This window comes from Carassius carassius, chromosome 40 (assembly GCF_963082965.1).
Source record: "Carassius carassius chromosome 40, fCarCar2.1, whole genome shotgun sequence".
Taxonomy (NCBI): Eukaryota; Metazoa; Chordata; class Actinopteri; order Cypriniformes; family Cyprinidae; genus Carassius; species Carassius carassius.
In genome coordinates this window covers 20,703,387-20,728,646 of record NC_081794.1, presented here as the reverse complement: position 1 = coordinate 20,728,646, position 25,260 = coordinate 20,703,387, and the positions used below count along the sequence as shown (strand labels likewise).

Sequence of the window (25,260 nt, the reverse complement as noted above, 5' to 3'; positions counted from 1 at the left end):
CAAACGCTCCATTTACACGCAAATCGCTCTCAACACAACTTCCTAATGCTTTACAAAATCAATGAGGGAAACGTATACCTCAAAATGCGAATCGTAAGCATTAAAAGCACAAAAGATCATAGCATTAAATGTAGCATTAACACATCAATGCAAGGCTAGAGAGCGTGAGAGAGAGCGAGAGACGCAATCACTCTTCCTGAAATAACGTCCTACCTGGTTCCCCGTATATACACTCAACAGCGCCACCCCCAAATCACAGACGACTGTCACATTCTTCCCCCCATGGAGAAAGATGCCCTAATGTTCTACAATATTATAAACCATATATGCTCATCACAGGAAAATTTGCCAATACATGAAACCTTGCAGCAACATAAAAAAATCACTAATTCTCGCATTCAACATTTACGTGTCACTCATTTCCAAATAATTTGGCATTGCAATACTAAGTATTAGCTAATCCGGGACATAATTTCATCAATATTAAGACCCTAGAAAATCCTCATCCTCAGTAAAAAATTTCAAGGCTCCCTCCATTTCCAACTCTGCAGCAGAGGGGAAGGCAGGCTTCAAATTGCAAGGACTTCTCCAGACTTTGTTAGCAGCTACCAGACACCAGAACATTTATATTGATTTTATACAGAAGTTCAGCAAACAGTACAGTAAGTTAATACTAAGAAACTTTCATTTTACTCATAATTTTTTTTTTTTGCTCTGCCAATCAAAATAGTTCAGCAGAATTTGATGAACTTCCTAGCAACACACAGCAGTGGTATCTTTTAAATAAAACAACTCTTTTTAAATTATTTGTTTAAGTGAGTGATTCAGTGACTATTGTTTCATTCCTGAATTAATTAATTAATTATATTTTTTTAACTAATAAGTTGAGTGAATGATTAAATGACTCACTCACACAGACATTTAGTTTATTCCTCAATTAACCTGTTTTAAGTGTTTTTGAACAAATCAGTCACATAGATGATTATGTTACTTGTTGCCACTTACTGGCTAAAACAATGAATCCTGCAAAAAGATGCCAAAGATTTTGCATGGAAGTTTTTGTATAGTGTAGCTCAGATATGAGCAGTATGATAATTATACTCAAAGAAGAAATAAATCAGAAACAGTAATTTCTACTGTTACAGTACTTTAAGTTGTTATTGTCATTATAGAAGTTTCCAAAGTGTAAAAACAAAAATGTCACTGCATAAAAACATTCATTTACATGAAGTAGATTACATCTTTATCCCCCAGGTTCCCCCTCATTTAATTTTTTAAAAGCTTCTCAGCTTCCAGTCACTTTTTTTCCCCCAAAAGTGGGTCCATTTCAACCACAGCTTTATATAAGCTGATTGGTAAACATGTTTAACCAGTGCATTTTCTGTGTGTTATGAGACAACTGTTCGGCTCATGAGTATTAATGAACTCAAAGCTCGAGTGGGAGAATCCCTAAGTGTTGGTAACTGTCAGATTCTTTCAGCGCTACGAATCCTTACAGCACAGAGTAGTGTGCCGCCGCAAGCTTCCGATTCAAACTCATGTTTGATGTCTTGCTTTCACGCCCTCCATTTCTGCTTAAGCCAAATTACAGCAGACAGTCCTAATTCTCCCGAGAATTTTTGTTTGTTTTGTGAGAATACATATTTTACATATCATTGGCACGTCGCTGATGTATTTAGCAGCATATAAGCAAAGAGAGAGATGTTTTTTCTTGAAGTTTTTTTGCTCTGGTTTTGGCTGAATCAGGGCTGTCTTTGTAAGAGACCTGACAGGGCTTTGTGAAGATGTCCTAAATAATGAAGCATGAATCGAAGCCCCCGAGCCTTTGGAGAACTCTGCTGTCCCGCAGAGATCAGTCTGTCACACAGGCATAATCGCCATCGTCTCTCTTCTGCTTTCTGTTTTAAAGGTAAGATAAGGAACCGTTTAGGTGCTTGAGTGCTAATATAACTGTTTTTGTAGGTTTTATTCACAAGACCATCATTTTAATGAAAAAAAAAAACTCTGTGACTAACATAAAATTATAATTTCAGCACATAGCTCACACAAAAATGAGAATTCTATAATTATTTAGGCCTACTCATCCTTACGTTGTTCCACCCGTGTATATGACTTACTATATGAGAAGATACTTGGAAAACATTGGGATTTTAGTCATTGGGATCCAATATTGTTTTGATCCCAATGATGTGCATTTTTTGGACACAAACTGTTAAAATGTTATATAAAACATAGTTTGCATGAGTAATATTTTTATTCCCTTTCCCTATAAAATATATAGTTCCTGTGATTTCTCTTGATTTAGGCTAATAATACAAGTTCTGGAACATGGCCCTGAAGGCTATGATTATCTAAAAAGCTTAAAGTTCTTAATATTACTGAGGTCTACCTCTTTTTTACTGTTGTGTGCCATGAATCAAAAACCTGTGAGTGAAAATTGGCCAAAATCGATTGCACCAAATCAGTGGAACTTTCTTTGATTCCAGTCTATTTTGGCTGAACCAATCAAAGCACACCTGACCACCTGTAGGCCTTGAAAGAGCTCATAGCTGGGGGTGGTGTTAGCGCAGTGGATAAGACACATGCCTTTGGTGCGAGAGACCCGGGTTCGAATCCACTGTTAGACACCAATGTGTCCCTGAGCAAGACACTTAACCCCTAGTTGCTCCAGAGGCGTGCGACCTCTGACATATATAGCAATTGTAAGTCGCTTTGGATAAAAGCGTCCGCTAAATGAATAAATGTAAATGAAAGAGCATTGTTATTTTACTTTGTAGAAAAAAAAAAATCCGTTGTTTTCAGTGGATTACTGTGGGACGGAGAGAGCGTTTAAACGAAACTCAGTGGATCGGTGGATTAATTTAAAAAGAGAGAGCAAGTGAAAACTAAAATGTGCTAAAGTCTTGAGAGCTTCTCTGGGGCGGCTGTCAAAACATGCAAATGAGGGTGATGGCACATTGTTTTGACAAATATAATTAAGGTGTTTCAATTTGGAGTCCTGCGATACACAGGACTGCAGGGCTCCCCAAGCGCTCTGCTAATTGTGAAGATTGCTTTTAAGATCTGAATGCTTGTTGGGTTTTTGTTTGCTTTTTTTCTTATTGGATAATGAACTGTTAGGAAGTGTTAGATCCTGGCATCGTTTCGACTGAGGTTTTTGTCAGAGATAGGCAGGGATGAACACCCTGAGGTGTTGTGTTTTACAGATAATTAAGAGGCAAAATTTGTGTTTGGCTGTTTGATCTGCCTGTCAACTTTCTGATTAGAGGCGTTACAGGCTTTAATCAAAAGTAATGGGATCATTAACGTTCCTAAACTGTTTAAAAGAACGTCAGGATTTTCTTTCAGTCCGACACATTGGAGCTTGTGAGTCTGGCAGGGTGTGAAGTTTGCTGGTGTACAGTAAATGATGTGCAGCATGTGATTAGGAGGAAGTGAGGTGATTATAAGAGCAGGCCTCCCACTGCAACAGCCACGCCAGCTTGCGTTTATCTGTTTCTTACTTCTTTCTCTTTTCGCTTTTTTTACCGGCTTTGCTTCTTCCTTTCTATTCTCCTCTTCAGCTCAGAGTGAATTACAGCACGCATTTCCTATTCACATTTCATATTTCCTATTTGATACCGCACTTTTCATCTGAATCCGTGACATTGTCAGCCAAATAATTGCATATTTGTATCAGTGAAGTATGACATATGAAGACGAATGCATGTGTTTTCTTGCTCTCTTTGAACACCGGTGACTGTACACAAAGACTAATCTTTTGGACTAGCCCTCTCTGCTCTGATAGGGATGGAAAAAATGCACCAAATAAAGTGGCGGCACATGCATCAATATTAATAAAGTCAACTGACAGTGTACCACTGTTTATTAATTTTGCTCGGTCACGTTTGGTGCACATTTCAGCTCAGCTGGGGCCTAATCTGCCCGAAGAAATAATTTCCTGCTTCGAAAGAATGAAGTGGACGAATGAACGAGGTCCATTTGATGGGTGCGGATTGACTGGTTCGGGCACGGTAGATGTATGGCTCTCCAGTGGCCCATGGAAATTCTGCCTGTTTAATTGAGGAACCTGAAAGCAGTGGGCAGCTTGCACTTTTTGTAAGTGAGGCAATCAAGACCTGCCCCAGACTCTATTAGTTTTCATTTGGATGCTTCAGTAATGCCAGTTGATTAAACTGAAGCAATTTGCTGCAAGAAAAACTAACCATCATACACCTTTCCCACCCACAACATCAACAGCGGTTTTACAGTTTTACTGTAAGTGCTGTTGTTTGGGCTGTGTTAGGTAAGGCTCAGCTTATTCAAAAGCAATGGAATTCAACAGAAATTAAGCTCCTTTTTCCCTTAGTTGGATGTCAGTTTGTGGGCGACTGTGGATATTTTTGACTATTTAACATCTAGAAAAATAATTTATATTAAAACATTTATCATATTTTGCTTTTACAAACAATGATTTGTTTTCATTGAATGAAGATAGAGATTGTACGTTATAAATTTTTACTGGCTACCTTTCAGCACTTACATTTTAGAAATAAGTGATTAAAGTTACAATAATAATTTTAAACACTATGTTTTATGCATCATTAGTTATTATAGGCTTTCCTATAGAAAAAAAAGTTTTTCTCTTTAATTTGATTTATTCTGATGATCTGGGGGGGGGGGGTGTTCTTTTTTTCAACTGTAAGCTCACTGATACAGAAGTTATTCGTTGTTGATGCAATTCTTATCTTTGCTCGTTTTTGAGCTCATGGGGCATTCTGCTGTTGAACCTGTTCTCCAGCATGCCTTGTCCTCCGGTCCATCCAGGGTCTCTGATAGAGTCTTCACTTTCAAATCTCAATCTCAGAGGAGTTTGGCTTAAACAAATGGTTCTATTAGCGCACACTTTCCCTCTGGCATGGTCATTCATACCCATTAAACCTGTGTCTTATCAGCCAGAAGAAGCCCTCACATCTCCACACACAACAATTGGCAGTAATCAAGCCTTTAGAAGAGTGTGTGAGATGTGCTGTGTGTGAGAGCTGGGAAGAGAGAGACTGAGAGAGAAAGAGAGAGAGAGAGAAGAGAATGATTAATAGGGAAAGTTGAGTGGCCGGCTAATAAAGATTTGTCTTAATCAGAAGTGATTTGTCAGAGCAGAAGCGCAGCAGGGTCAGGGCTGAGCCAATGAATAAAACAGAGCCCAGCGGAGTGAAAAAAGGCCAGTGAAATAGGGCCTGATTACCCAGCGCTTGCTCTCGCACAGACAGGCCATGGCCCTTACCTTATTTCTCTCTGTCTCTCTCATTCATCCCTTTGAAACCAATATATTCTCTTCCTGTCCATATTATTCTGTCCATCCTCTGTCTGTCTAGGCTATTAAACCCAGTTTTGAACAAGACTAGGCCCAAATTTAGCTTAGGTGTTGATGATTTTACATTTGTGCTAAAACGATAGTGGACGCGAAAATGATTATAAATGATATAACATTTTTAAGAGTTTTTATATAGGTCTTTAACATACATTAAATGACTATACCTGTAAATTCTCCCCAAAAACATCATAGTAGCGCTATAAACATGGACAGTACAGACCAAAAGTTTGGAAACATTACTATTTTTAATGTTTTTGAAAGAAGTTTCTTCTGCTCATCAAGCCTGCATTTATTTGATCAAAAATACAGAAAAAAATGTAATATTGTGATATATTATTACAATTTAAAATAATTGTTTTTAAATTTATTATACTTTAAATTATCATTTATTTCTGTGATGCAAAGCGGAATTTTTAGCTTTTTGCGCAAATGACGCAAATTGACTAGACGCGCAAATGAGGCGAATTTGCGTCTTCCGCGCCGCGTTAAATGCCTCATTCGCGCCGCGAGACCTCCAGACGCGTGTAAACGCGCCTTTGCATTGACTTAACATTGAAATCATTCGCACCAGACTCTCTATTCGCGTTTGGTGTGAACACAGCATTAGAAATAAGTGATTTAAAGTGACAATAATAGTTTTTTTATCTACAGTTATTAAAAAAAAAGTTATAGGCTATCCTTTTTGTTTTATTTATTTATTTTAATGATTTTTATTTATTTATTAGAATTTGTTTTCAAATCGGACTTCCACTTATCTCAGTCGGGAACAGGATTAGTCAAAGAATCGTTCTTTTGTGCCAGTTCCTGTCAGTGAACCGACTGATTTATTTGAGCAGTTTTTGAAGAAGCTTTTCTTTTTTTTTACTGATGCACATAAGAAAGAAAATTATTCACTTTGGGTAAGTAAATAATGACCCCCCCCCCCCCCCCCCCTTTCATTTTGATTTTATGTTTGTTCATTCTACAACAGAGAAGATGCTCAAAGTTGGTGGCTCAGCAGTTGAATACTATAAACAAATAACAAGAATAATAAAAGTGCCATCAGCACTTTGCTCCCAGATGGGGAATAACTTGTCTAAAATAAAGAGAAAGGGACTGTGTTTCTGCATTGCTCTTTGTGTGGGACAGTCGGTGTTGGGCCTGCCTTTACTCTTCCCCTGGGCACTTTTGCTCTCATTTGGCTGTGTCTGTGGATTGTGTCCAGATAGAAGTGTGTGTGGTAACCTTCAAAAAGTGGCTGCAACTCTGTAATAAAAAGAAGTCCGGAGCCTGGGAGTGAGCCTGTGTCAGGGCATGTACCCTTTCAGCTCTGGGGACAGACAGAGGGCTTCAGACAACTCAGAGAGGACTCACACTCAAACAGCTGCTGTAAAATTGATGATGTGCCCAATTATACGTGTCTGCTGAGGGGAGGTGGATGGACGGATAGAAGGATGAGAGAACGTAGAGGTGGAAAACGCTTCTTCCCCGGTGTGTTCTGCCTCCATCTTGCTGCCAACGGCTGGCAGGAAGAGGGGGATGAAAACGAGTGACATTCGGACCTCCGAGATGTCCTGAGTGATTTGATGTTCCTGCAGGCCAAGCTCAAAGGCAGACAGGCACGGTCTGTCACAAAAGGGAAAGACAGACAGACCGAAAGATGAAAGAAACTTTGACTGCACTGACACAGTGTTTCAGCGGTGTAAGGATGGGAAAAGTACTAAAGTTAAAGCAGTCCACTCAGAATAAAAGGAAACACGATAACAAAAGATAAAAAGAAATGAATAACAGCTAAAGGAATTACTGGTAATAAAACACTCAGGCTGAGGCTTTTAATGCGTCAAGGTGTTTTAGAGACTTTTCGAGCTGAATCATAATTCATCTTTAATAGGACTGGGTACTGATACAGAGTTCCTGATCTGTTTTGATACAAGCTCTCAATTTGAGTTGGATTTGATTTGATCTAATTCATTTCATTTCATTTTGCTTATATATGAAAGAAATTCCCTGATCTTGTGTTGTAAATTGCATTGAAATGTTCATCGAAAGAACCGACTCAAAAGAGTCATTATTTGGGATTAACGATTCACCATGCTATATGTGTTTGAGTCACTAAAAAGAAAAAGGTGGTTAGATTTGTTTGAGTATATGATTCACGTTGTTCATGTTGTATGTTTGATTCCGCTTGCAGCCCACGAAGACAAATTTTCTTGCAGTTTTGTTGCAGCACACAGTATTTCTTTTTTTGCCATGGCTTCTGAAAAGCAGTGTAGGTGAACCTGTTAACGTGGTACATTATGTAAATATTAATTTTAGAAATAACGCTGACATCTTAATGTTGACATCTGAATGATGTACTGTGCTTTACAAAAACATGATCACATAATTATTGAAAATGTTTAGAGTAAAAGATTAATTTTGATTTTAAAAATGAAAATTAAGTACAATTAAATGACGATTGCATACAGTAGATTATGCATAAAGTAGAATATTTTTCATCAGCTTGCTTAAAGTCTGTCATCACTATCTCTTGCAACTAGGTTTCTTGCGGGTTTTGTTTTGCTTAGCTTTTGTTTAGTATTGCAGCTCATAAATTAGTTTTCTGCTAGTTTCAGAGTTTCCTTTTTTTATTAGTTTAATATTGTGTAAAAGAACAATGATAATAGTATTGGCACAGTTCTGCTCTAAAATATCGCAGTGAGAACAGAGATCTCGTCCACAAGTTTGGTCAGCAATCAGTTTAAGAGTTTGCATTAAAACCAGCTCATTGGTAATGATTGTGCTGTTATGGATTTTAGTAATATCCTTGTTAAATGGGCCTTGGGGATCTGGATCTTTAACTAGAGCAGGCCTGTGGAAAAGCTTGGCGTCAGGGTCATTTAAATTGTTAATAGGGCCTTAAACGGGGGAAGAATATTTTATATCATTATGAGCACAAAGCTGTGTTATTTATTTAAGTCTAGTTATTTATTTATTTAGTTTTTTTTCTCTCGTTCCTGAACGCCTGTTTTTCACAGCTACACCCTCAATTTACAGAATGTCAGTGTCCTCATTAAAGCGTGTGATAATTAATTAGCACCTCATTAAGTAGACATGTATGTACAGTGCTGCATACAAAAAAAATAACTGACCATAATTCATGCTACACTTCAAGATCTGAATGTAATGTACCTTGGTGTCAATATTTTGTGTATTGTTGCATATAACAATTAAAATAATACCACTGTTAAAGGTATAGTCCACCCAAGAATGAAAATTGTCATCATTATCAATTCACTCTCGTGTTGTCTTGCTTTCGTGTAACACGAATGAAGACACGAATGCCTGTTTTTTGTTTTGTTTTGTTTTGTTTTGTTTTGTTTTCCTTGTATGGACAAAAATATTGTAAATATTCTTTGAAATTTCTTTTTTTTGTTCCACAGAATACATAAAGTCATTCAGGTTTTAAAGCAAATTAGAGTAAATGATAATCATATCAACTATCCCTCAACAATGTTTAGTAAAACATGATTTTATTACAGAGATTTCCCTCTAACAGCTCTTTTTTTTCTTCGTAGAAAAGGAAGGAAGAGAAATTATGTCGTTTTCCCCTTCTCAGGGAGTGTTTGTTTTTTTCTAGCCAAACTCTGCTCAAACCTCTGCCACATTCTTGTCCAGGTTTCATTACTCTACAAATATACAAATCGAGAAGAGAGACCGATAGATCAGATTATTAGTGAAACATATAGACAGAGACAAACGGATATATCAAGAGAGGAAGAGAGCCTTGGAATTGTGGGTTGGTAAAGTTCCTCTCACCCCTGGGATGCGGTGCACACTCGGCTAATCGTCCAAAAGTGTGTGTTTTTGTGTATGTGTGTATGCTTTTGGAGCTCGTTCTTAATGGCAACATCAATTTGCGGTCCCACAACTAAGAGAAATATTTGTCTTTGCGCTCATGCTCAGGGGAAAAAGAAACCGGAGTCCATATTGTGTTTTACAGTGTGTTGGCCGCAGGAATATTACATTATACGGAGTTTGGTTTAACAGCTTTTATTCTGTGTTTTCAGTGGCACAGGTTTTATGCAGTCAGTTAGCCAACCCTCCTATTTCTTGATTTCGTGGAAATTCTTTTATGTACCTGCTCTGTTTTTTCCCGAGTATTTCTTTCAAATTAATTTGTATTCACTTCACTTTCATTAAAATGAATGTTAACTTATGTGGATGCCAACAATCGGAGTCAATGGAGATAGCGAAGCGCACGACCCTTGAATAGGAGACCTTGACTCTGAAGATCTCGCTATATAGAAAGGCCTCTGAGAAATATTACAGTCAAGTTTTCTATTGTACCTATTTTGCAGAGCATCTACGTTTTTTCTCCTTCTGTTTATTTATATCTCATTGAGCGTAGAATATAGAGCGCTGACAGGATTGTTTCATTTGTGCTCGGACCCCTTCATGCCAACAAGCTCATCTATCATCTGAAGTGATATATGAGCGAGCTTGTCTGCGTGCTTGTGTGTTGCATTGTTGCTATTGTGGCCGTGTCACATTCATTTGTTTAAAGGCCTCTTTCTCCCTGGACAGAGACAGATAGCAGTGCTTAATTTTCTTTACACAAGATTTCCACTCGAGGGTGGGCGGCAGCGTGTCTCAGCCTCGACAGCCGGACACGGTTATGATGGTTATTAATATCTCTATTCGCTCTTTTAATCTGGCCTATCTGTCACATGCGCTGTGACTGCTCCATCTAATCTGAGTATCCTTCAATCTGTCCCCGCTCTGATTGGAAATTAATGAAGGCGAGAGACGTGTTTAAGTGTCTCGTTCTTTCTGGTTCTGTGCGAACGCAGATGTAGCATATTCCTCTGTTCCTCGAGCTTCAGACTGACTCTTTGAGAGCTGCACCTGTGAAGCATAATCCAGTCATGAGTGCGTTGTTTACTCACAATTGTTTGGTGCATTTGAAAGCGTAGCTTTGATCCATGCAAAGATTTTTCACTTCATTCTTTTTACTCACTTCCTGTTCAGACTGCTAATGTGGTTTCTACTTATAGGAGAGAGGGTTTTTGCTGGAGGAAGGGAGGGTGGGATTTTTGTTTTGTTCATTGTTTGTTTTTTCTTTTGACCCTTGGGATGTGAATATGACAGTGACCACAGACAGGCTTGTCAGACGCCATGTATGGGATGTTTATCTAAGTGTGAGCGTGTAAATGGGTGTACGTCCATGACAGATGAAATGTGTTTGTAAGCGAGCAGCTGAATATTGCATGTGCTGATCGGGCTCGGTCTGATGCGGCATGCTGGGATATGCAAAAGATTTAAGACAGCATGTTGGTGAGAAGAAGGTGTAGTTTGAGATCCCCAGACATTAGAAATCAGGATTGTAACTAGACTTTTACATGAGGCAGGGAGTTGCTAGGTGCTTGCTATGGGTTTTTGTCCCTCCTTCATTATATTCCTATAACTTGAGACAATGTTCATTTTTTAAGACAAGACACTTCCAAGTCCTACACTTGGTCATGAGCCAGAAATCTCCAATTCAGCAGCACTTACATACATCAAACCTTCATTTTTATTCCTTACTTTATTTATATTCTGAAGGTTTTTTTTTTTTTTTTTTTTTACAGAAGTGTTTGTTTATATATCATTTACCTGATTTATCAAACTTTTTGTTTCCTAAAAATAGTGTGTGTTAATAATGTATGTAATAATGTGTGTGTGTGTTTAATTATATTTCCCTGTCTATTATTATATAATATATAAAAAGAAAAGAGAATAGAATAGAAAAGAAAAAGAATTGAGCGAGCTTGTGTAAGAGGCCTTTTTTGCTTTTGTTAATTGTATAATAAATAAGAAGAAAAGAAATAGATAAATATAAAAATAATATTTTTTCATTAAAATAATATGAACTATATTTCCTTTGCAGTTTATGTGCATGTCTTCTTACAGAATAATAATAAATAAATAAAAACTTAATATTATTATTATTATTATTCCTCCAGAAGCAAACATACATTTATACAACCACAATTCAGCAATTTTTTGCAAAAGGTTCCTTTGTCTTGCACTGTATTACTCAATACAACAACACAGAAGTCACTTTCAAACAAAGCAGTTCCTTTTGGTCAGTGCAGCAAATCCGTGAGACCAACTTATTACAAAATCTGGAAAGCTTTGGAAAGAGGAAAGCTTTCAAACTCCCATGAAATTCCCAATTGCATGAATTCCTATTGAAGCAACTTGATTTTGCCTGTGAAATTTCACCAAACGGCAGTAAATGCAAGCACACCTTAACATGACCTGTTTCTCCTTTTATCCTCTTACAGAGCAAGTGGGACAGGAGATCCTCACCAACCTTCACATTGACCGTGAGAAGATCCAGAGATCCCGCGATCGGGTGAGTTTACACCCATAAACACACTCCTTAGACGTCCTCAGGAGCCAATACTCATCCAGAACAAACACGCATATGCTTTTCTCGCCAAGTAATTACACAGGCTTACAAATGCTTGACTTGATCGGTTCTTGGCTCTTTGGGATGGCACAAAGTGCCCTATATCAGACACTTGACAAGAGAACAGGGGCGCACTCAAGTGCAGGCAGTTAACTCCAGGTCGCACCTCTCACGCATTAGCATAGCAGGCCTGCAGGAGTGATTGATTGAATGTACAGAACACAGAATGTTTGACACAGAGCACAGCACCAATAAGAAGCCTTTGTAGTTGTCTTGTCTCATGCGGTGAGATCACGCATGATGCAAGACTGTCTAAACGGGCATAGCTGGACAACAAAAACACCTCCGGACAGACCAAGCGTTTGTTCTCTGTTCTTCCGGCTGCTATATCTCTGCAAGTCTTTCCGCTACATGTGTGACTGTGCTGCTGGACGGACGTCACAAAAGGGATTGTACTGTAGATTACAGACTGGTGTAAACTAGATTCCACAAGATACTTTTCAGTGGACTCCATTTAACAATGTATTTATAATGAATGTAATAAGAAAGTTACATTTTCCAAATAGAATTTTCTATGCTATTTTTTTTTCTAGGTATTTTTAACTTTTTATTTTTAATTGGGCTAAAAGTAACTTTTAGTATCTATATCGGTACCCTAGAAGAACTTTATTTCTATATTTTTATCAGTCTTCTTTTTTAAGGCTTTTTTTTCCCTTATGGTCTTCTGCGCGTGCAGGTTTATTGATACAGTTAATGCCATTTTGATATTTAACATCTTATTCAATGGCATTCGTGTATTTGTAGGTTTAACTTGAGTGTCCTTTTTTGTGTCCATTATATAATACAGTATATGTAGAACATCTATAAATGAAATATATCTGTAAATCCTTGATTTAATTGTTTTCTGAATCGCAATTCTCTTTGACCTTTAGAAATATATATATGTGTATGTGTGTTTGTGTGTGTGTATTTATGTGTGTGTGTATGTGTGTACATAAATATGGATGCATATGTATGTGTGTATATATGATATATGATATATATATATATATATATATATATATATATATATATATATATATATATATATATATAAACAGTGCCATGAAAAGTTTTTTGACCCTTTCCTGTTGTTTTATTTTTAACATATTTGTCACACTTAAAAGATTCAGATCATCAGACTAATTTTAATAAAGATAACCGAAGTAAATACAAAATGCAGTTTTGAAATAATGATTTCATTTATTAAGGGAAAAACCTGTCCAAAACCTGCCTGGCACTATGTGAAAAAGTAATTGTGTCCTAAATCTAATAACTGGTTGTGCCACCCTTTGCAGAAACTGCAATCAAGCGTTTGTGATGAGTCTTTCACATCTCTGTGGAGAAATTTTGGCCTACTCTTCTTTGCAGAATTGTTTTAATTCAGCCACACTGGAGGGTTTTCGAGCATGAATGGACTGTTTAAGGTCATGCCACAGCATCTCAATTGGATTTAAGCCTGGACTTTGACTTGGCCACTCCAAAACCTTAATTTTGTTTTTCTTGAGCCATTCAGAGATGGACTTGCTGGTGTGTTTGGGATCATTGTCCTGCTGCATAGCCCAAGTGCACTTGAGCTTGAGGTCACAAACTGACGGCCGGACATTCTCCTTAATGATTTTCAGATAGATTGCAGATTTCATGGTTCCAACAATTATGGCAAATCGTCCATGTCCTTAAGCTGCAAAGCAGCCTCAGACCATTACACTGCCATCACCATGTTTGACTGTTGGTATGATGTTCTTTTTATCAAATGCTGTGTTGGTTTTACACCAGATGTAACGAGACCCAAAACTTCCAAAAAGTTCATCAGTCCACAGAATATTCCCCCAGAAGTCTTGGGGATAATCAAGATATTTTCTTGGGAAATGTGAGACAAGCCTTTTGTATTTTTGGTCAGCAAAGGCTTTTACCTTGGAACTCTCCCATGGATGCCGTTTTTTGCCTAGTCTCTTTCTTATTGTTGAATTATGAACACTGACCTTAATTTAGGCAAGTGAGGCCTGCAGTTCTTTGGATGTTGTTCTGAGTTCTTTTATGACCTGGATGAGTCGTCGTTGTGCTCTTGGAGTAATTTTGGTAGGCCGGCCACTCCTGGGAAAGTTTGCCACTGTTCCAAGTTTTCTTCATTTGTGGATAATGGCTCTGACCGTGGTTCGCTGGAGTCCCAAAGCCTTAGAAATGGCTTTATAACCCTTTCCAGACTGATACATGTCAACTATTTTGTTTTTCATCTGTTCTTGAATTTCTTTAGATCGCAACATGAAATGATGCTCTTTAAGCATGCTTCACTTTGTCAGACAGATTCTATTTAAGTGATTTCTCGATTCAAGTGTGGCTAGTTAAATTTAACTCGGCTTTCTTAAATAATGTGGTTAATCACAGTTCTTTCATGATTTAACAGAAGAGGGCAATTAAATGTTCACATAGGACCAGGCAGGTTTGGACAGATTTTTCCCTTAATAAATTAAATCATCATTTAAAAACTGCATTTCGTATTTACTTGCATAATCTTTTGTGTAATATTAAAATTAGTGACAAATATGCCAAAAAAATATATATATATATATAATATATTAAATATATACACACACACACACACACACACACACACACACACAGTATATAGAATTTTTTTTACTTTTACTCAGCCGTATTGATAACCTTCAGGGCAATATAGACATAAATATGCCACGCTAAGATTGAAAGGTGCTGATATAGAGGACTACTTGTGAGCTTTTTTGAGTGTCACTTCTCCTACCAGGTATCAAATGTCTTTCTCTCTACATCCTCGTCCCTTTTTTTACTCCCCCTCCTTACTTCAACCTTTATTTGTTACTTTATCCTCTGCATGTATAATCGTTTTTACCTTTCCATATCTCAGTGTATCCCTCCTATTTTGTTTGTCCCTGCCGTGTCTGCTGTCATAGTCTTACCTCCCTCCCTTTTTCTCTCTCACCCTCTCTTTCTTTCTAGAAGACAGGTATAGAGAGCTCAGTCAGGGGCCTCTCTGATGGCTTCTTATGAAGGATGCTTAAAGATCACAACATGGCAAGTTGGCCAGGCAGCTCATTTCAAAGGAAATAAAACATTTCCTTTCAAAGGTCTGCTGTCTATGGAGAATAGCTCTCCTTCCCTGGAGCCCCGACTGGCCCTCACACTTTAAAGACATTTTGCCAGGCAGGAGAAATGGAGAGGAGAAAAGAAAAGAAAGCATGATAAGAAGACATTAGATGGAAAGAGCAATAAACTGCTTTTTGAGCGAAGGAAACGGCAGATGAAAGAGTTTTGGAGTGTCTCTTAACAATCAGTTCACTCAGGCTCTTTCAAACAGACGCACACAAACACTAAGAGAGACGTAGTGCCTTGCAACGACCACTATTACTATTGCTCCTCCTCAGTGTATATGAACAAGCCTCTGACAAATAACTTATCCTGCATGTCTTGAGTAAATAGTGCGGTTATGATTCCAAATATTTAGGGCTGTGTTTTTTTTGAATGACAAACGTTAAAATAAGTGTTCAAATCCTATGGACTTGTTTTAATTCGTAATTTGGTTTCTTTGTTCTGAAACTGGGTCTAAATTGCCTGCAAAAGTCACTGCTGCCTCATTGGTCAGAAGTTTTTTTTTTTATTTAATTTTTTTTTGTACATATTTTAGTTATCTCAAAGTGGTATTTCTGAATGTCAAGATGGTTGGATGTCCAAGTTGGATGTTTTTTGCATAGCAGCAGGGGGAAATCCCATAGACTTTAGCTACTTTATTTTAAAATGGGTCTAAATTTTTACTCCGGTTTTACACTACAAGTGTGAGCAGCGCATATTTTTTTTGCTGTGCATGTTAATAAATGAGTACATTCACAGCGGCAGCAGGAGCAGCGCATGAGCGTCAAGCAGGAATGTCACGTGAGCAGCAGTGAAGCCGGGGTTTAGGCGCAGAGTCTATTTTATCTGCACTGCTGACACTCAATTAAAGTGACAGCACACTTTTGTTGGACAAAATAAACATGATTTCACACAAAACATGCAAAGAATGCACAGAATAAGCATGCTTAGTGTGTTTTAACATTAATTGGAGTATGCCAGGAAAGAAAATGAAGAATCAAAAATATGTATAGAAGATTTACCCATTTTAACTTATTGTTTTTCATTTTTAATTGTCATAAATTATAAAGTAAAACATTTTATCAAACTCACAATGAACAATTCATCTTGCGCAGGATCTTAAGTTATAATGGTTTATATAAATAAGAAATTCATTATTTATTAATTATTGACAGCTTCTGTAAATATTGCACACGTGTTCACTTACGATTGACAAACTACAGTAAAAGCCTTTTATTTATTTTCAGTTCCACAGTTACAGAAACGGAGCTATAGACACAATAAATGTACATGAAGCATACTGACATCTTCAACATTTGGCATAATAAAAAATATTTTGAACCCTCAGCGTGTTCACCTTGGTTAGAAACACACCTTTTCATTTTTTAAATGAATCTCTATGAACAATTAATGACTTAAACATAATATTCGCACTTGACAATTAGCTAAAATAGAATGAATTTTTTTAATATTGCTCCAGGTCTTCATTTACAAAAACAGACAACAAGGTACAAATTACAAACATGGACACAAGACGAACACAGACACAAAACAGTCATATAGGTTAGATCATATTGACCGCTTCTAAGAAAAATATTACGATTTAAATTACGAGAAATGCATATCACTTTTTTTATTCAGCTCTACATTGGCTAAATAACTAGGTAAGCACCTATGTGTAAATATATGTATTATAAAAAAAAGAAGAAAAAAAACTGCATAAACAGCTTGTTTTAAATTTGAGTATGGCTGAACCGACATAATAGGAGCTATTTTTGTTGTTTGCCATTTACACGGAAATCCCAGTGTTAACAAACTTTCAAGACTTCAAAACATTCAAGTTTATAACTGACCAACCTCTAAAAACAAATTTATAGTTGTCTTTGTAAAGAAATATGTAGCTTTGGAGCCGCTGCTGTGACGTTGTGTGAATCCTCTGGTGCATCTGCATCTGCAGTGATGCTGTAGTTACTGTACGCTCACAAGCCATTCACGCAGGCGTTATAATGTTGCATTTTTATTCAGATTTGATTCACAATGTTAACATTTCAAAAAGAACCTACATTTTTCACATGGTCAGAATGTTTGTGTGTGCCATTTATTTTAGTGATTAGGTCAAAGCAGCATTTTAGTCAAGATGCCAAGATGGTTAGAAATCCAGTTCTGATGTTTTTGGCATTTTTACATTAAAAATCACATAGATTTTTTTGTTGTTCTTGGTCCGTTTTTCTTTGATCTGGCTTTGACAAGGCAACGTTTCAAAACAGACCAAAATATGTATGAAAAATAAAATGTGTGCAAACTGCGCCATCATTCGTCAGAATTTTTCGTCAGAAAGTTTTGACTTATAGTGGCTTTTTCAGATGTCAAGATTTCGATTTATCAATTTTTAAGAAAAGATTACAAGATTATTTTGATTCTGAATACAGTGACCCAACTTCATAGTCTAAAAATGTTGTCTTGTAATGTCTTTTTAAATGGGTAATATTCTTGTTTCTGGTTATGCTATGATTTTTGTTCATTGTATTTTTCTTTATTTAGGTTTAGGCCTGCGTGACTCTAACTCTCTACCTCTATTCAGTGAAATTCAGGCATTGAATTGAGCTACTGGGAATCATCTTACCAAGACCATTTACTAGTCTGTAATCGGACTCTGCTCTAGATCTGCTGTACTGGTAATCTCTTTTGTTGTGGCTCTTGTTTTGGGTTCCTAATTCACATAGAGCTCCACCATGTGTTTTATTGTTGGCACAACTCTGACCTGAGAGAGAAAGAGAGAGGGATTTTGGGAAAAGCTGAGGGAGCTCTCATGGGACAGATCCGTCGCTGAGAGAGACATCAGGCAGCTCTTGGGCTGTTGGTGGTGCCAGAACCCAAAACCTCCTAAAACCACATCTGTCCCTGAGCCTGCCCGCTAACACACACACACACATACACACACACACACACACACACACACACACACACACACACACACACACACACACACACCTCCAGATGGATACCTTTTTGATTTATGCTTCCCCCTACGTGAGACATAATGAATGTAGAACATGCACTACCAGTCAAAAGTTTTTGAATAATTCAATTTAAGTGTTTATTTAGTCTTTTATGTTCACCAAGGCTGAATTTATTTGAACAAAAACACAGTAAAATCAGTAATGTTGTGAAATATTATTATAGTTTATAATATTACATCTATTACAAATAGATATTTTTATTGGTTTTGAAATGTAATTTATTGTTGTTATGGCAACTCTGCAGCCATTATTCCAGTTCTCAGTGTCTCTGACCGAAGTCTGTAGACATTCTAAGCCTATTGCTATAGCACAAATTTTGCATGACCTCTAACGTGGACATTCTCTCTTCTCTTTTTCTCCACAGCTGAGAGAGACGGATGCCAACTTGGGCAAGAGCTCTCGGATCCTGACCGGCATGCTGAGAAGGTAAGAGGAAGGTAGGGTCCGTTTCTGATGCCTCTCTCTGGATGTGTTTGACAGCGGCCCCATACCCATCCACTGCATGAACACACAAAAGTATACACATTTTGTTATATATATTATTATTAGAATATATTATTTATATAAAATATAAATATTTTATTTACTGATAAGCATATTTTATGCTTTTTTATTTTTAGAAATGTTTTTAATTTCACTAAATTATTATTTTTATTTTTTTAAATGTTGATCTTCCAAAACTGTGTGATATATAGTTAATAAATTATATACACTAGCATTCAAAGAGTTGGGGTTGGTAGGATAAAAAAAAAAAAATACGTTATATACATTATGTTACTTACATTGTTTGTATACTAGTTTTTTTTTTCTCCACATCAACACTTATAAATATAATTTAATAAATCACATGTATTCAGATTCAGAGTTCTGGCATCTGCAGGCACAGATTCCATGTGGGGCCTAGTCATCATGCATTTGATTTTCGATTTTTGATTTCTCAAACACTTTTCTGCCCTAAAGCAGATCTAGTGTTCATCCCACTATTCTGTCTCTGTGTAGTATTGGCTTTAAACAGCAGAACTCATCATTCATATCAGCAGGCTGATAGAATATTGGCTTTTTTTCCCTGTGTGGTAGATGTGAGATAACTAAAGCAATGCACAGCCTCTCTCTCTCTCTCTCTCTCTCTATCTCTCTATTCCACTCACTGTTGTTTTCTCCACCATCCTCATATCTCTCTCCTTCACACACACGCACAATTCAGTTTAACGTCTGTCACATCTCCGTTTTATAAAGTGCCTTTGCACCCTTTCCTGAACCGTGACGATAAGGTTTTGTTTCTTTTTTTCTTTTTTTGATTAAGAGTAATATGTAAATGACACCAGCTAAATTTAAAACCCCGGGGCCAGGAAGGAAGTGCCAATTGAAATAGATGCTTCAGTGGTCGTAGACAATTGGGACGTGTGAGGCGAGTGAGAGGGAGAGGAGGAGACACAGAGAGAGAGAGAGAGCAAGATGCCGAGGATGCAGACTGTAACCAATATTTCTGCATATGTCTCCATTTTGTCAAGTCTCATTAGAGGGGCCGCGGCCGCCGGGTGTCACAGAAGCTGTCCAGAAATCATTCATCATCCTCCTTTCCTTCCCACCTCCCTCTGTCTAGCTCTTATTCCATCCCGCCCCGCCGCTAAGTAAATAACACGCACTTATTTCAATATTATCATATTAATGTTAAAGTTCAGCTGTCACCTAATGGGAAGACTAAATCAGATGTAGCATTTAAGCAATGTAGTGCTGCAGTGAGGACGCCTCAAATCAGGATTTATGAGCATTTTCCACGCACGCCGACTCCCTTCAGCCTGCTGCCTTTCTGCATGAAGGCCCACCGCACCCCCGTTCTTCCTGTCTGCCTAGTAAAGGCCTACTCTCTCTCTTTCTCTAGATCGCTCTTACTAACTTGTTTTTGCCTTTCTGTTTGAAAAAGTGCAAATAAAGCCTTCCTACATACTTATTAAATCTGTGTTGCATCTCAAAGCCATTTGCAACAGAAAAGTAGCAAAGACAACAAATAGATGTTGGTTTACTTGTTTCTGGTGTCTGTGTGTTTTTTTTTTCTTGTGTTGTAACTTAATTGCATGCTTGCTTAATCTTTGGACGTTTTCATTTATAGCTTTAGATATTACTATTACTACACTGCATATTAGTCTTTTTTGGTGTTGGACCCTAACCAGTGTTGTATTCTATACTTAAATATTCTGTTATAGTGTTTTATTAATATTTTTTATTCACGTTTATATTTTACATTTTGTTGGTTGTTTTCTATTTGTATATATTTATTTTCTATTTCTGTTTAGCTTTAATGTGTTTATTTTAGTTTTAGCTTTAGAAATGTTAGAATCGTTAGAATGTTAGAAATGTTAGAAATGTTTTATCCAATATAAATATTTTATTTAGCTTTGGTTTAATGTAAATCATTTTTAATAGTTTTTAGGTGTATATTTAGTAAACAAGTACAACACTGCCCCTAACCCTAAGTATTAAATTGTGGCAATTAAAATGTGGCAAGATACCTCAAATGATGAGGATTGTTGTGGAAAGGTGTAATATTACTTTTCTTAGAGATCAGACCTCAGACTTTTATGTGGGTGATAAAAAAACATTGAAAAAATCCCAGAGTTACACTGAAAGATGTACTAGAATATCACAGAGACTTCAGGGGGCAGTCTTTTAACTTTGGCCAGTGAGTGTCCACCTAGCAACCATTCAAAACATTAGCCACCACTTAGCGATCACCCTAAACTAAAATCATGTTGGAGTTCTGTAAGATCCTATCTCCTTTCCTTTTTTTATAGGTACATAATTTGGTGCCTTGGAAAATCACTTTATATTGTATATATTCTTGATTGTGAAAATAATACATGTACATTATTTTAATTTAGATAAATTAAAAACAGAAGCTAAAATTATCAAACTAAACATTTCCATTTGTTCCATTCTTTCAGTTATCCATCAGTTATCAAGTTGTGTAACTCTAACTGGTTAAGAAATTTTAAATAATAATAATAGTAATCTTAATTATTTTTATTAAGGACAAGTGATCACAGTAATGTGCTACATTTTTTTAATTAGGCATTGAGGCAGAGAAGTAACATTTTTCATAACAGCGACAAGTTTTGTTCAAGCAGCAAGCATTTTCTTCAGAAAATGTAAAAATCAGCATTGTCTTTCTCAGGGTCAAAGGGCTTTTGGCTTTTGTATTTTTCTCAAATGGCTGTAAAGTATGATTTAATTCTTTGCTTGCGCTGGGTACAGATGTGAGGGAAATTTAAATGAAGGAGAGGTGAACTTGACTCCCCGCGGTGCTACGTAACCTGATTATCTGCATTGGCCTTTGTACACACACTCACTTACTCCAAGTTGTGGTTGTCGTGGTGAGGTTCACAGGCTCTCAGCTGTGAGCTGAGGACAGAGCATTAACCCGCTGCTATAAATATTGTTGTAAGATGGAGACAGAGAGACCCGCGCCGCACCAGATGTTTACCCTGAGTGGAGAGCACTGTGTGGGTGAGGACGACTCCAAATATGTGTACTCTGTGATACTTCCGCTCCGAGGACACTGCGTGCATTTTGAGCACAGCTCCTGTTTTCATCCCAGACTTTGCAGAGTTCAAACGAATCGGTTTATAATACACTGGTATCAAATAAGAGATGCGTATCCCTAAAGGTTTTTAACAGAGGGATTTAACATTGACACATCTCTGATAGTCTGGTAATTCAGCCCTTAATCAAAGTAAACTCGCATCATGACAGGCAAAGCAGTTTTACTCTCCCGGTCCTCTCGTTCTCTCTCTCCCTAAGCAGACTACTGAGCTGGGCCGTCTCGTGCTCCAGCTCGCTCTAAATTATTAATGGCCAGCTTCAGAAACTCCTGAGGGGTTTAATTATATTGTCATGGTCATACTCATCTCATTAACTTTTAATGGTGATGCCTGCTTAAAGAAATCATAATATTATTAAAGAATAATCATACCAATTAAAACATTTGCCTTGATAACGGATTGTTTAATACACAAGTTACTGGACTCAGTCGAGGCTTCAAAGCAGCCTTGGAGGATGGCTGAAGCAGCATGAGCAATGTGACCTTGCACTAGAAGTTCTTAGACATACAAACTTACAGTTAGAAGCAGTTTGGTAGATTTGTTTTAGGAAGAGTAAGATGCATTATCAAGGCTTTAAACTTTTAAAGGTTCTAAAGGTTTAGCTCACGCAAAAGGAACATTTTGTCATTATTTATTCACCCTTATTTTGTTACAAACCTGTATGACTTTCTTTTGATATTGAAAATACATTGAAATTCAAAAGGGTTCTATTGTTTGTTGTTTGGACACCAACATTATTCAAAATATTTTGTTCTCCACAGAAGAAAGATAATCATACAGGTTTGGAATGACATATGGGTAACTTATCCTTTTTAGGCCTTTTAATAACACATAACCTAATGTGAATAAACAGGAGTGGTCCTTTACATCTGGCAATAAATGCACGCAAAATGCAAATTAGAAAATATTAAATCACAAAAAATAAAACAAATAATAACTGACATGTTATGTTAAAAGTTGTTAACTCAAATATTAACTTTTACCAAATGTTAAAACCATTGAAAGTTAATTTAAAATGCTTTACATGATTTCATTAATTTCTTTTCCCAAAGTTTGTGCGCACCAAAAGAATTAAATTATTTATATAGATGCGAATAGATGAGAATTTGTGCCGGGCAAGGTGTTTGCCGCAAACACACAATGTTCGTCACAATAGTGTCTTCTGTGCAAGTTTAAAAAATGTCAACTCGAGCTGAACTTTGTACAAAACATTGTTGCGCAAACTTCTCAGCAAAGAACTTATTGAAACTTTTGGTTTGACGCGTCCGGTTGTACCAGAAAGTGTTTTTCTTTTAAATTGTTTTTATGTTTTAATTTGTGAAACACTAAAGAAGATATTTTATAAAATGTTGGTAACCAAAAATGTTCTCAAAGTATCTTCTATGTTCAGCAGAAGAAATAAAGATAAGTTTGAGATGACTTTAGGGTGAGTAAATGATGACAGCTTTTTAAAATGCAGGCTAAGGCCATATGTAAAGAGATCCATTGTTGTTTTAGCATCATATATTTTTGTGCAGGCTCAGTGTGAAAGGGCCTTCAACCTCAAAAAAGCTGGGATGGTGTCCTTATGGGTGCAGAACTAGAGTATGGATTGAGGCCTTCTGCTGATGTGGACAGAGAGCGAGAGAGCAAGAGAGAAGGAAGGGTAGTGTTGGGATCAGTGCCCAGCGCAGGGCTCCTACTCATCCTTCCCGGCTTTCCACGGAGACCAGGGGCCTGATACCGCATGCAGGTGGTTGAGTCAGTCGCCAGGCAGATCAAAAAGTCAAACCCCTGGGTGGACCTCCCTTTGAAATGGGAATGGGGCAGACATATCAGACAGAAAACATAACCAAGCCCTGCACCGCAGAACAGCTCCATATTCATGGCCCAGCTTAGAGGAGCTAGGCCTCGATCTTCTGAAGAAGACCACAGTACAGCTGGACACTGATTAAGACATCAGGTCCTCTGCATCTCTTGGTGTGAACATGCACACTTACCTCCGGTATTGTGCGTTAATGCACAAACAACAGGAGCCTCTTACACCCCCCTCCTTTATGAAATATTCATATTCATAACACATTACGTGTGAAGCAGAGTAGCTCCGACTTTGTACATCCCGAACAGCTGTAACACTTCTCTGTCACTAAGCGCTCTGATCCCAGCAGCGATTAGATCAGTAGACATGGTATTGTGAGAGGTGAGCCACACTGTCACCTCTCTCTTCCTTGATTTTCCTCTCCATCTCCCTTTGTTTCTACGTTCCGAGAGTCGTCATCGGCACGGCGTGATAGCAGACGAGAAAGAAGGGGAGGGAGGGCAACGGGAGAGCGAAAAAACCCTGAATGTGGCTGTATTCTGGTGTTTGCCAGTCCCCTTAAACAGACATTTGCAAACAATGTCAAGAGGGAGGAGATCAAAGCGCCAACCCCAGAAAAGCGGGAGCTCTGATGTCCTGAAGATCTCCAAATTTAGACTTCCACCGTATTGGCTCCCAGTTCCTCTCCCAGCTTGGAATATTAACGACGTGCTATGTAGGTCATATAATTAATGTGATTCAGGAGCACCAGTGGGCTGTTGAGGGATGCAAATAGAAAGAGTCTTGGGGGCCCTCTTGAAGTCTTGTTATGAAGTTGAACAAAAAGATTTGATATTATTTTTAATTGGAGCTGAAAGATATAACAAATTATAGTACGGTGTGTGTTTTCCCTCTTCAGGCTTGCCTTTTATTCTTTTATTTATTTGACTTCTCCCTCGTTCTGCAAAGCGAGGGGAAAAGCCTCGTTAAGATGCTGGAGTCGAGGGAGCAGGGTGGAGAAGTGACGGGGGCACGGCTCTCTTTCTCCCACACATTCACTCCCGTCCTTGCGAACAAACTCCTACACGCAGTTCGCCGTATAGTTTTGCACAAGTATGAAATTCTTTGACATCAAGGTCTGCTGTCAAAATCATAATGAACGGCTGATATAGGCTGAAGGAAGAACAAAGCTTGTTGAAAAGCAAAGTTGTAATTTTACTCAAAATTACCTATTGTACAGGTGAGGTGTGTATGCCTCTCCAAACTAACCTTTATAAGAAGTGCTGTTATTCCTTCCTCTACTTTTTAAGAGACATTCACATCAAGGACGATAACTATAATAACTATAAAGTTTCAATAGTAATTCTAATTATGAGAATAGGAAGTCCACATCATATCTATAATGATAATGGCATTATTATAATGTTATATATATAGATTTTTTTCTTTGTTTTAACAGATTTGGAAAAGCTCATTTACTTCACAATGAATCTTCTGCAGTGAATGGGTGCTGTGAGAATGAGAGGTCAAACAGCTGATAAAAACATCACAGTAATCAAGAAGTAATCAACATGACTCCAGTCCATCAATTAATGTCTTGTGTGTTTATAAAGAAACAAATTCATTTGTGTTGCATATTTCTGTCCTGATCCTTGATCAACAGAGTGTACACATCATGTTTTGGTAACCTTACGGTTCACTTGGAACCTCAACCGAGGTGGTACTAAAAAGTACCAGGTACTGTACCCAGTTGGAAAACCCCCCAAAAGTGAACCGTACCGTGCCGTACCATGCAGTGAAAAAGCGCCATAATATAGTTATTGTTAAAGCTGTCTTTAGTTACCGTCAGATTTTTTGCTATTTTGATGTGCTATCAGCCATTCCCCCCTTCATTGAGCTTTGAGATCCAGAGATCTAGAACAAGCCAAATTTTAGAGCTTGGAGCCCTTTCC

At 37.5% G+C, this 25,260-nt stretch overlaps 1 protein-coding gene across 5 annotated transcripts in view; it reads left to right on the top strand.

The window, feature by feature from the left end:
• The window catches only part of vti1a (vesicle transport through interaction with t-SNAREs 1A), a 125,542-nt gene that overhangs the window by 60,302 nt on the left and 39,980 nt on the right, over positions 1-25,260 (top strand). For 3 of the 5 annotated variants that reach the window (XM_059532540.1, XM_059532537.1, XM_059532538.1), the window contains 2 exons: positions 11,641-11,711; positions 18,297-18,358. In XM_059532540.1, the coding sequence (XP_059388523.1) occupies positions 11,641-11,711; positions 18,297-18,358 (133 nt within the window). Of the gene's footprint in view, positions 1-11,640; positions 11,712-18,296; positions 18,370-25,260 lie in introns of all 5 variants that reach the window. The other 2 variants (XM_059532541.1, XM_059532539.1) reach the window with 1 other exon arrangement.